The 12,232-nt window shown below is 35.2% G+C and overlaps 1 protein-coding gene across 1 annotated transcript in view; it reads right to left on the bottom strand.

Annotated features, from left to right (window-relative positions):
• Positions 1-624: 624 nt before the first annotated feature.
• XRN1 (5'-3' exoribonuclease 1) overlaps positions 625-12,232 on the bottom strand; it is a 177,551-nt gene continuing 165,943 nt past the window's right edge. The window contains 3 exon segments of the mRNA XM_057498318.1: positions 625-5,481; positions 5,965-6,125; positions 6,517-6,555. Of these exon segments, the coding sequence (XP_057354301.1) occupies positions 5,182-5,481; positions 5,965-6,125; positions 6,517-6,555 (500 nt within the window). The 3' untranslated portion in view covers positions 625-5,181.

Genomic DNA, 12,232 nt, shown 5'->3' with positions numbered 1-12,232 from the left:
TTAGCAAGCTGTTAATTGTTGTTGCTTCCTGTCTTTTGAGCAGGAATTAAAGCCTTCTCCTGTGCGCCTCTGTAAGCACCTCCACCTGCGTGGTAGAGAAGCTAAAGGGCATCACTGCAGGGAAAAGAAAGAACAAAGTCTCCCAGATGCCCAAGGCAGGCACAGGGACTCTGTACAGACTGGACACTGGAAAGCACTTAGTGAGAAAAGCATAGAGGTATTTGGCACCATCCAGAGGACACCATGTGTTTGGGACCCAGCTAAAACATCAGCACCTATGCATGATAAATTCTTATTTCCTAACATTTGTAATAATACATTTACTATGTACCTAATGCTTTATACATATTAATGACTCAAGGAATGTTGTTTACTTCCTATGAGATGAAGAAACTGAGATTTAGACCTTATATAACTTGCCAATGCTAAAATGATAATGACTTATTTACAACTAGTAAGGAGTAGAGGTAGGATCTGAACAGCGGCCAACAGAATTCACTTTCCACAAATCATGCTGCCACAGTTTACTCTAAACAGATTCAAAACACAGATATAAAAAAAGGATATTGGGTTTAAGTGAATACTGTATTGTTTCTACTTTTGATATTAATGCGAACACACAGCTTATGAAATCATTCTCAAGTGTTTAATTAAAATCCATATAGCATTTAACATGTATAGATGTTTAAACTCTTTCAGTGACTCTTATATTTTAAAATCTTTTGCACAGCGTTTTGAGGCTAACTTCATGCTAGAAATCTACAAATGTACAACAACACAAAAATACATTCAGAGTCCATTCCAATGCAAGTTTAAAATGCTTTAATTGCAGACAATGTAAAGATATTTAAAAAAGGAAAACTACAAAATGAGCACATAAAAGTCTTCCCTTTTGAATTTTTAATAAAATACTGCTCTGTATAAGATCTAATGAAAAATTCTAGTTACTTATAAAATAGCTATGTGAGGAAAGAAATGAATTAAGATATATATGTATAAATTTTGTTTAATTATATTGTTTAAATGAACAGGATGTCAAACACTTTGATGATACAGCACATTATCTATTACTCACATATCAAAATAGATAAAAATACTCAAAGAAGCAACTGGGTGCAGGTGAAAGAAAATGTAAGAGATTTGAGGCACCACTCCCCTACTCCCCCGCCAAAACAAAATCCTAAAACAAACAAAAAAGTCCTTTAACTATAAGGGAAAGAAAATAATAAAATAACTTAAAGCAAACTGTGGGCCAAATTCCCACACTTTTATTTTGTGAGAAACGGTATGAGAATTTGGCTTCAGATTACTGAAACATCCACAGAAATGTAATTATTTGGCCTGGGCAGTAGAATAATATACTAATTGCTGAAATAGTCAAAAGCAATAGGTGCACTGCTGGAAAAAATTAATTTTTACATGTTTACATAAAACTTTATTGGAAACCAGAGTCTCCATCACAAATTGCACTTAAGATGGCTGAATGCATTGATTGAGCAAGGCGTTATTGTTGATTCACACACATACACACAAAAAGCAGCTATGGATTGCTGATATTCTTAACTCCTAAAACTATTTTACACATTTTTCTCTTTCTCTAGAAGAAGGATCAGTGGTGTCCGAGTTGTTAACTCAGAATGCTAACACTGAGGCCTCTGCCCTGTCTGTTGACTGGGCCCTCCTGCTCCCTGGCAGAAGATGGAGAGGTCTGATGGAAATATGAACCAGCTTAGTAAGAAAAATATTCAGTTCTGGAAAAATTAATCTTCATCTTGCCTAGGAAAGAAAGTTCTTTGCAAAAAAGACGATGTCACTGACAAACCTTACAAAGTGTACATGAAAAGCATGGCCGGTTTGAGTACTATCTCTAGAAAAGTGATAAGGGAACTTCAGTGATGGATTTTGATTTAAAGGCAGAGAATGCCTGTCATGGTCATTTCTTTCCAATAAATTAATTCACTACAATAAAAACACAATTTGGAGGCAAGATGGCACTAAGAAATATAGCAAGCTCAAAGAGCTGGGAAATTGTGCATAGTTGCTTTAGAAAAGATTCTCTGAACAATGAGATGATGCATGTTAAAACTAACTTTGGTAGAGATCTGGACGGTTCTATCTTAAGGTAAAAATTAGACAAGCACTATGAAAACATATGATTTGTTTCATACAAATGGAACAGATGGTTAAAAAGTAAGCGAATACAAAAGCCCTGTAGCTTATCTCTTTCGTTGTGCTATCGTCTGAAAATACAGCGCTTGCCTATGTCTTATTTAACTGGTTTCCTTCCTCCAACAGCCTTCCTATCTGACCCTCCCTTAAAACCAAGAATCTAGATTAATTTGGAAATACCAGTCTAAAACTAAAGCAAATACCTGATCATAGAAAAGGAAATAACAAAAGCCTGTATCAAGAGTTCTTCATTCCTCCTACCATTTAGGAAAAAAAATCCCAAAACCTCCTTATCTTTTTAGTTCTAGAAGAACTACTTATCCTTCTGAAAAGCAAGGAAAATCTTAAATTGAAACCAAAGATGAAATATAATTTCATACACAGAGATGAAATTAATTTTTCATGTAACCAAATCTCAGGTGTTTAAGACTTTAGTCTGCATGTTTAAATCAAATCAATCAGGTAATGACCAGGTAATGTAGGAAATTGTGAAAAGGCAGACTGAGACTGGAAAGATCAATCTTCAAAATTCACTTGATGTGCTCAAAAGAAAAAGGAAAACAAGTGAACGAAGATATTTAGGTTTAACAGCTTTTAGCTATGTGGAAACATGAAGCATTTTAGGGAACCTGTTCCTCTATGCCCTACATAGTCCAGTTTTCACAGAGCCCACAGCAGGTTCAGCAGTTGAATGGGCTTATTTCTAAACTCCGGTCTGAGTCTGCCCCATCCAAAAGGGAAAAATTGTTAAGTTTCCCAAACTATATAGGATCCACTCTTCTCCAGATTATTATGAGGTAAGAACAGCCTCAGTCTCTTATGTCCTCCACAGGGAGGGCACATCTATTGAACCTCAGGCCCACAAGTGGAAGAGGTCTACAAGGGTAAAAAATACAGATGAATGCCTGACACTAACTTATCATTATGGATTTCCCTGTTATCTTAATCTCTTTTTAATTACAACCTTCAGAATAATATGTTTGAAAAATAAGAGAAGAAGGAATGAAAAGAAAACACTTATACTGCCTATCCATATAGAATTGTCAACTTGCTTTGCACAAATATCTGTGGCAATATCCCAGGGTTCAGTGGCACTATGCTTACTGGAATCTATCTTGGGGTTTTTGTAAGACGGCAGCGCTCCTTCCTCTGAGCTCTGGGCGGTGCATGTTTATAGAGTGGTCACACAGAAGTGATGAGTGAGGCAATTCTTGAATGCTGGGGTTTGTACAGTTATATAAAGTAAAAAATATGATACAGTTTAAAGTATTAAGAGGCTAACAGAACATTATTGCCACAACTTAACGTTTTTGTATTGTATTTCCATAATAGAAGTTTCCTTTTAAGACAGAGTTTATGAGGCAGTATAGACAAACACTGAGAATTACTTGAGCCTCATTATTCAAGACCCCACTACAGATAAACAAGCATTCCCGACAAGGAAATGTTGAGAACTGATGAACATCTTAATCTAGGAAATTAATAGAAATTAAATCACAGAAACTCCATGACTATAATGATGGCAGATAAAGAACATTTTTCTCTTATACTAAAGGCACTACTAATACACAAATACCCTATTAACATTTAGAGAAACTCTGAAATCAGCAGTGAGAGGAAAAAATTCATTTAGTTTAATACTGGCGTCTTTTAAAACACACTACTTTAAGACTCATGGGAGAGTTTTCAATAAACTAAATAAAACTGGATATAATAATAAGTAGCTCCATATAAAGATTACGGTTCCTACTTTTAAAAAAGTATGATAACTTATTTCCTTAAAAATATAGGCATATCACAAAAACTAAGGATAAATATATATATAAAAACTCAGGCCTGTATGTACCACTGAGGAATTGTCATAAATTCTAAAATAATTTCAATAGCCACAACTTGAACAACACACACCCACACATACATGCAAAGACAAAATGCCAGAGTCACTGAACAGTTCAGCATAAAGCTAAAACTATGGAAATAAAATGAGATAGGCATTTGTCATGTAAATAATATATATCATAAACTGATTGTGCCTATATTATAGCACACCTTGGAATATAAAAAAAAAATTAGAATGTCATCAGTCCCAGGAAGCACACTACACATGGACCAACAATGGAGCTCTCATGGATTTGACTAAGCAGGTAAAAAGCTATATAAAAGAATAACACAATTTATTAACACAATAATTAACTTGATTAATATATTTACTTTATTCTATTAGAAGATTAATTTGTAATCATTGTACCCTGTATATTTTTAAACTTAATTTTATTAGAAATTACTAATGCTGGTTTTGAGTAATCTGAAAAATTATAATTACTTACTCAAATCTAGATTGCTATTTATAGATCTAAGTAGTTAAATGAAGTATTCTGATCAATATTCTAAAGTTGCTTTGGTACAAATTTAGAATAAAGCAAAACTGGCAGCACCACCACAGTGTGATCATTTCACAGCAGGTCTAAAGGAACCTCAAAGACAACAGAACATAAATTAAAATACTTGTAAATAAGAGATATTCTTCTGACAATTTTACATAACTAAAAAGAGAAATGAAATCCACATTCAGTAAATTATACTTGAGGCCCAATTTTCATGCTCCATTTAATTATCCCTCAATGATAGCGTAAAAAACATTTATTATTATTATTGCAATATGATATCTAATTCATAGTTTAGGGTATGTCTAATGGTGAGGCCAATAGTTAGAATGGTACATTTTAATGCTTAGTCCACTGATATTATTTTAACACAAGGCTTAATTTAGTTTTTTTTTTTTTTACAGCTTTACTGAGGTATAATTGCTGTAAAACAAATTGTACATATTTAAGATGCACAATTTGATATATGTTTTTACACAGCATGAAAGTGCCTGACAACTAAAAAATTAAAAATTATCAACTGAAATGTATTATTTTAAAATAGCACATTCTAAGTTTTTATGAGACACAGTTAGGGATTTTTAAAAAGGTGGGTGGAAAGGAAAGAATTTAATTCTAAGTACCAAATTTATTCAGACGGTTTAGAGACACCAAAATTGACAGCCAGTTTTCTTGCTCTTCTTCTTGAGGAAGAGTTTGGCGTTGTCTTACGGTGAGACATATGGCCTTGGGAAGCAGCTTCAGCTTGCAAAGAAGATGCAGGCTGAGTACTCTGAGAGGACTTTGAGGAAGCTGATGAACTCTCCTGTGGAATCACTTTGGTGATGTCAGAGGATCCTGGCTCGCTAGTCTGAAGTGGGGTAGCTTGAGAACTCAGGGCCTCCTTACTCTCAAAGTTCTTTTTGTTTGCAACCCTTTTTTTAGTAACCTATAAGGAATAAAAACAGCATTAACAATGCAAGCAAAAAAACCTGATGTCAGAAAATACCACAAACCATGTGGCTAATATTTGTCAATCACTGCTGACTTGTGAATTTCCACTTACAATCTACAAAGCAGACTTTAGAAATTAAAGTAACTCAGTTATGAATAAAATACTTTAAAATTCTCCATAATTTTAATATAATAAAGAAAATTTATATTCCTGATTTTAAATCACTTTGTAATAGAAAAGGATATTATTACTTGCTGCAATTATCATTATTTATTAGAACACAAATTCAGACAGCAGGGACCAGGTCAGACTGGTTACCACTGGTCATAATAAATATATTCTCAGCACCCAGAACAGTAGTGGGCTTCTAGTTGGCAATGAATAAGTAATTATTGAATAAACGGAATTTTATAAATCGCCTTCGAGCATTGAAAAATTAATTCCCTTAAAAATACAAGTTCTATTTCCAGGTCTCACCTGTAGAGGTATGAACTGGTTGTGCACACCACCTGGCATTCCGCCAGCCATGGGCATGGTCCCGGAATAGAAAGTATGATGGAAGGGCTTCCCTGGAACTGGAACTGGTGGTCTCCATGGCACTGAGCCAAAGAGATGAGATGATGAAGCCATTATATTAGCTGTCAAAAACCATGAAAATTTCTTTTTAGTAAAATGGTATCATCAAAGCCCTGGAATTTAAGACCTCCTTCGGCTACCTTTCTTTGGCTTTTTTCACTTTGGCCAAAGGCATACACTTAACTTCTGATTAATCTTGCTTACAACATTCAACCTCAGGAGCCCACCCCCCTCCCGCCACCCTCACCACTGCCTCTCCTTTGGATTGTGAATTATGTACAGAAGTCAGCTTACCATATGTTGTCTGGTTTACAAAGGCCAATAGTGCCATATACTGATATGAGCTTTAGGAATATATGTAATACTATTTAAAAAAATAATAAAAAGGGTCATGAAACGGTTCCTTAGGGAAGAAAAACCAGGGCATAAAGAGAGAAATCTTAAGGATCTCACCTGCCCCCATTGCTAAGTTGCTTCCATAGTGATCCCAGCCTACAAAAAAAAACAAAACACAAAAGAAACTGAAGTCTGGAAATCTGATCACTTTCATAGGATATGTAGAAATTTTTTCTTTAATATTTGTAATTCAAGAATTTTTTTAAATTTACATTTTGTTTCATATTAAAAGTGTACTAAACCAGTGGTTCTCAAATTTGATCTATGTATCTGAATTACCTGAGGAGCTTGTGAAATACAGATTCCTGGACAAGGCCTCAAACCTAGTAAACCAGACTGGGAGGGCCCAGGAATCTATTGTTAAACAGCACCGTTAATACCAGCACAGTTTTTAGGAATTACTGCATTAAATAATGAAAATCAAGACACTAGTACATTGACACTGAAGAAGATATGAACTGTGTTCAAACCTTTTCAGAGAGATAAAAAGGCAGCCAGACATGTAAGATAGTATAGTTTAATTAAAGTTCAGCCACTTAAGAAATTTTTGGTTCACGAGAGAAGAATCATAATATATTTTAGTGTCATGGATTATAAATTCCAGGACGAAGAAAACATTTAATATGAAATACTCTAAACACAACTCAGAAAATTAGGTCCTGTGACTACCTATAAGCAACTTTGGTAGCAGGCAGAAAGATTATCTATTTAAAAGATGCTATGTTAATCTTATGCATAGATCAGCTCCACAATTTCCAATAAGTCACTGTTCTAAATATAAAATACATTCCCCTCCATTTTTTTCCACTGGAACTTTTTCATACCATGAAATAGAAATCTACAAAATAACTTCAAAATATTAATCTGATGCTTAAGTTTTTTCTCCTAATTAACATTCAAATCTCTTGGTTTTTACTTATGTAATTTAATTGTAACTTTGGAAAGCACTTATTACAGGACCAAAAGAATTCCAATTATAATCTTAAATTCTTGGTAGGCATGAATACACTATAATAAACATACACAATAATGAATATAAATACAATAATCAACATGAAAAAGGTAAAAAAAACAAGCTGTAAATATTGGTAAAAGGGAAAACAATCATTCCTTTTAGATAATATATCTCATAACCTAGACACACAAACTACTTACAATTAATTTATATATAAGTATTTTTTAAAGTGAAGAGGCAGTCAAACAGATTTTGCAGTTATAGTGAACTTACCACTGGAGCTATATGCAAACATCAGATCCATTATGTCAAAAATACTTGATAACTAAAACATTATGTAGGCAAAGGAATTCCAGTGTAGTAAAGTAACAAAAGCATGGGCTTTGGAACCAGATTTTGGTTTGAATGCTGGTTCTGATACCTAGTAACTTAAAACTTTAGACAAATTATATTAAAAAAAAATCAAAGTACTACATACACATTGTTACACAAAAAAAATTTCAACATGATACAACAGCTTCGTTTACCATCCCAGATCTGTTTTGGCTATTTATTTCCACACTGTTCAGTAATTTGCTTATGCTACTAGACAGTGGTTTTTCACTTTCAGGTACTTCTAGATCTGACTTCCTATTGAGATAGGCCAAAATCCAGTACTTGCCCTGTCCTCCCACTGTAACTATATCACAGTATTTGTTTAAATGTGTAAGCAGTGTTTATGGTATGTGATTACGTAAATGCTGTTATTGCACAGATGAGTAGGGTACTCTCATGTTTTTCTTGTAAAAATTTTTTTTTTCTCTTTTAAAGTAATTATATTTTTAAAACTCTTTAGTCTTCCATGTACCTATCCTTAATGTTTTTCCAAATGCTGCTACTCATCTATCAGATAATTATCTTACCGGCCAAGACCTCCCCCTTCCAATTGGGACTAGTTACTTCCTAGACCCGCTGATCATCTGGCATCCTGGGATTTCCATTCATTGTGTAAATACATTAGATCTCTTGTGGTTTAGTCTCATGGTTTTTTCTCTTTTTTTTAAACTACTGCTTTGTTTTGTTGTAGCACATAAAGCAGTAGCTTCTTAAGAAAGGGTGCATAAGAATTACATTTGCATGTCTGAAAATGTCTTTATTTTACCCTTGCACTAGATTTATAGTTTGGCTGTACTGAGAAATCTATGAAATGAATTCTGCCTCAGAATTCTGAAGTATTCAATGAGCAACTGCTTCCTAGTTTCTGTTAAATACTGCAATACCTTTCTGATTCTTGATCTTTTATATGTATTTCCCCTCTTCTCTGACCTCTCCAAAACATCTCTTTATCCCTGGTATTCTGAATTTCAAGGCAGTCTATATCTCTTTTCATTTATTATGCTAAGCATTTGGTGGCCCTTTCAATTTAGTGATGCATGGCCATTAATCAAGGGAATGTTCTTATTTGTTTGATACTTTCCTCCTTCCAATTATCTCTGGTGTCTTTTTCTAGAACTCCTTTAGACAGTTGTTGGATCTATGCACTGTTCTTCTAAATTTCCCTTCTTTCTTATTTCCACCTTTTATCTTCTCTTTTTCCTGAGATTTCTTTGGCTTTGCTAAGGCTTTATCTACTAAATTTACTCAACAATTTAACTCTTCAATTACTCTTTTTTTTCATACATTCTTTTTATTTTTCTTCATTCAATACAGTTTTAAATTTCTTACATTATCTCTGTTTCCAGGACCCTTTCATTTCTTTTATTTTGGGCTCTCTCTTTTGATTTTAGAGAATTTCCTAAAATGTTCAGGATCTCTCAAAGTCTAATATCTATTCATACTAAAGAGCAAGATACTAAAACTGTGATAGAAGCAATGTGTCTATGTGGGGAGGGAACAAGGGCTTGATGACTTGAGGGCTTTTCTTCTTTTTTTTTTTTTCTTAAGGTATCATTGATATACAATCTTAAAAAGGTTTCACATGAGCAACATTGTGGTTATTACATTCGACCATATTATTAAATCTCCTCCCCACACCCCATTGCAGTCACTGTCCATCAGTGTAGTAAGATGCTATAGAGTCACTATGTGCTTCTCTGTGCTGCACTGTTGAGGACTTTTCTTTATGATGATTGGATAATGAGCCAGCCTTTTGGTTGAAACACCCTCCCAAAGTAACTAGGTCTTTTCTTTGGACAGTGAGTTTCTCAAAAGAACCATCCTCTAACTTCTTATCTGGGCTAAGGCTGGCTACAGCCTGGGGACAGGATGGGGAAACAGAACTTTACTTTTTTTTTAAATTAATTTTTAAATTTTGATATCATTAATATACAATTACACGAGCAATATTATGGTTCTAGACTCCCTCCATTATCAAGCCCCCACCACATAACTCCATTACAGTCACTGTCCATCAGTGCAGTGAGATGCTATAGAATCATTACTTGTCTTCTCTGTGCTTATACTGCCTACCCCATGACCCCCCTACATTGTGTGCTAATCGTAATGCCCATTTTCCCCTCTTATCCCCCATTATCCCTCCCTTCCCAACCATCCTCCTCAGTCCCTTTCCCTTTGGTAACTGTTAGTCCATTCTTGGGTTCTGTGAGTCTGCTGCTGTTTTGTTCCTTCAGTTTTTTCTTTGTTCTTATACTCCACAGATGAGTGAAATCATTTGGTACTGTTCTTTGTCCACCTGGCTTATTTCACTGAGCATAATACCCTCTAGCTCCATCCATGTTGTTGCAAATGGTAGGATTTGTTTTCTTTTTAAGGCTAATATTCCATCGTGTATATGTACCACATCTTCTTTATTCATTCATCTACTGAAGGGCACTTAGGTTGCTTCCATTTCTTGGCTATTGTAAATAGTGCTGCAATAAACATAGGGGTGCATCTGTCTTTTTCAAAAGCATCTTTTCAATATGCCTGTTGGCCTTCTGAATTTCTTTGGAGAAGTGTCTATTCAGCTACTCTGCCCATTTTTTAATTGGATTATTAGCTTTTTGTTTGTTGAGGTGCATGAGCTCTTTATATATTTTGGATGTCAACCCCTTATCAGATGTCATTTATTCTCCCATATTGTAGGATGCCTTTTTGTTCTAATGATGGTGTTCTTTGCTGTAGAGAAGCTTTTTAGTTTGATATAGTCTCACTTGTTCATTTTCGCTTTTGTTTCCCTTGCCCGGGGAGATATGTTCATGAAGAAGTTGCTTATGTTTATGTCCAAGAGATTTTTGGCTATGCTTTTTTATAAGAGTTTTATGGTTTCATGACTTATATTCAGGTCTTTGATCCATTTTGAGTTTACTTTTGTGTATGGGGTTAGACAATAATCCAGTTTCATTTTCCTACATGTAGCTGTCCAGTTTTGCCAACACTAGTTGTTGAAGAGGCTGCCATTTCCCCATTGTATATCCATGGCTCCTTTATTGTATATTAATTGACAATATATGCTTGGTTTAATATCTGGACTCTATTCTGTTCCACTGGTCTATGGGTCTGTTCTTGTGCCAGTACCAAACTGTCTCGATTGCTGTGGCTTTGTAGTAGAACTTGAAGTTGGGAAGCAATATCCGCCCTGCTTTATTCTTTCTTCTTAGGATTGCTTTGGCTATTTGGGGTCTTTTGTGGTTCCATATGAATTCTACAACTATTTGTTCCAGTTCGTTGAAGAATGCTGTTGGTATTTTTTTTTTGTATCATTAATCTACAATTACATGAGGAACACTATGTTTACTAGACTCCCCCCATCACCAAGTCCTCCCACATACCCCATTACAGTCACTGTCCATCAGCGTAGTAAGATGCTATAGAATCACTACTTGTCTTCTGTGTTGCACAGCCCTCCCCGTGCCCACCCCCCCATTATGTCTGCCAATAGTTATGCTCCCCCCCTTTTTTCCCCTTATCCCTCCCTTCCCACCCATCCTCCCCAGTCCCTTTCCCTTTGGTAACTGTTAGTCCATTCTTGGGTTCTGTAAGTCTCTGCTGTTTTGTTCCTTCAGTTTTTTTCTTTCTTCTTATACTTCACAGATGAGTGAAATCATCTGATAGCTGTCTTTCTCCGCCTGGCTTATTTCAATGAGCATAATACCCTCTAGCTCCATCCATGTTGTTGCAAATGGTAGGATTTGTTTTCTTCTTATGGCTGAATTATATTCCATTGTGTGTATGTACCACATCTTCTTTATCCATTCATCTACTGATGGACACTTAGGTTGCTTCCATTTCTTGGCTATTGTAAATAGGGCTGCGATAAACATAGGGGTGCCAATGTCTTTTTGAAACTGGGAAACTGCATTCTTAGGGTAAATTCCAGGAATTCTATCCTGGGTCAAATGGTATTTCTATTTTTAGTATTTTTGAGGAACCTCCATACTGCTTTCCACAATGGTTGAACTAATTTACATTCCCACCAGCAGTGTAGGAGGGTTCCCCTTTCTCCGCAACCTCGCCAACATTTGTTGTTTGTCTTTTGGATGGTAGCCATCCTTACTGGTGTGAGGTGATATCTCATTGTGGTTTTAATTTGCATTTCTCTGATGATTAGCGATGTGGAGCATCTTTTCATGTGTCTGTTGGCCATCTGAATTTCTTCTTTGGAGAAGTTCTGTTCAGATCTTCTGCCCTTTTTCTTAACTGGATTATTAGCTTTTTGTTTGTTGAGGTGCATGAGCTCTTTACATATTTTGGATGTCAACCCTTTATCGGATCTGTCATTTATGAATATATTCTCCCACACTGTAGAATGTCTTTTTGTTTTATTGGTGGTGTCCTTTACTATACAGAAGCTTTTCAGCTTGATATAGTCCCACTTGTTCATTTTTTCTTTTGTTTCCC

This window comes from Manis pentadactyla, chromosome 1, assembly GCF_030020395.1.
Source record: "Manis pentadactyla isolate mManPen7 chromosome 1, mManPen7.hap1, whole genome shotgun sequence".
Taxonomy (NCBI): Eukaryota; Metazoa; Chordata; class Mammalia; order Pholidota; family Manidae; genus Manis; species Manis pentadactyla.
This window is presented reverse-complemented; position numbering and strand designations above follow the sequence as displayed.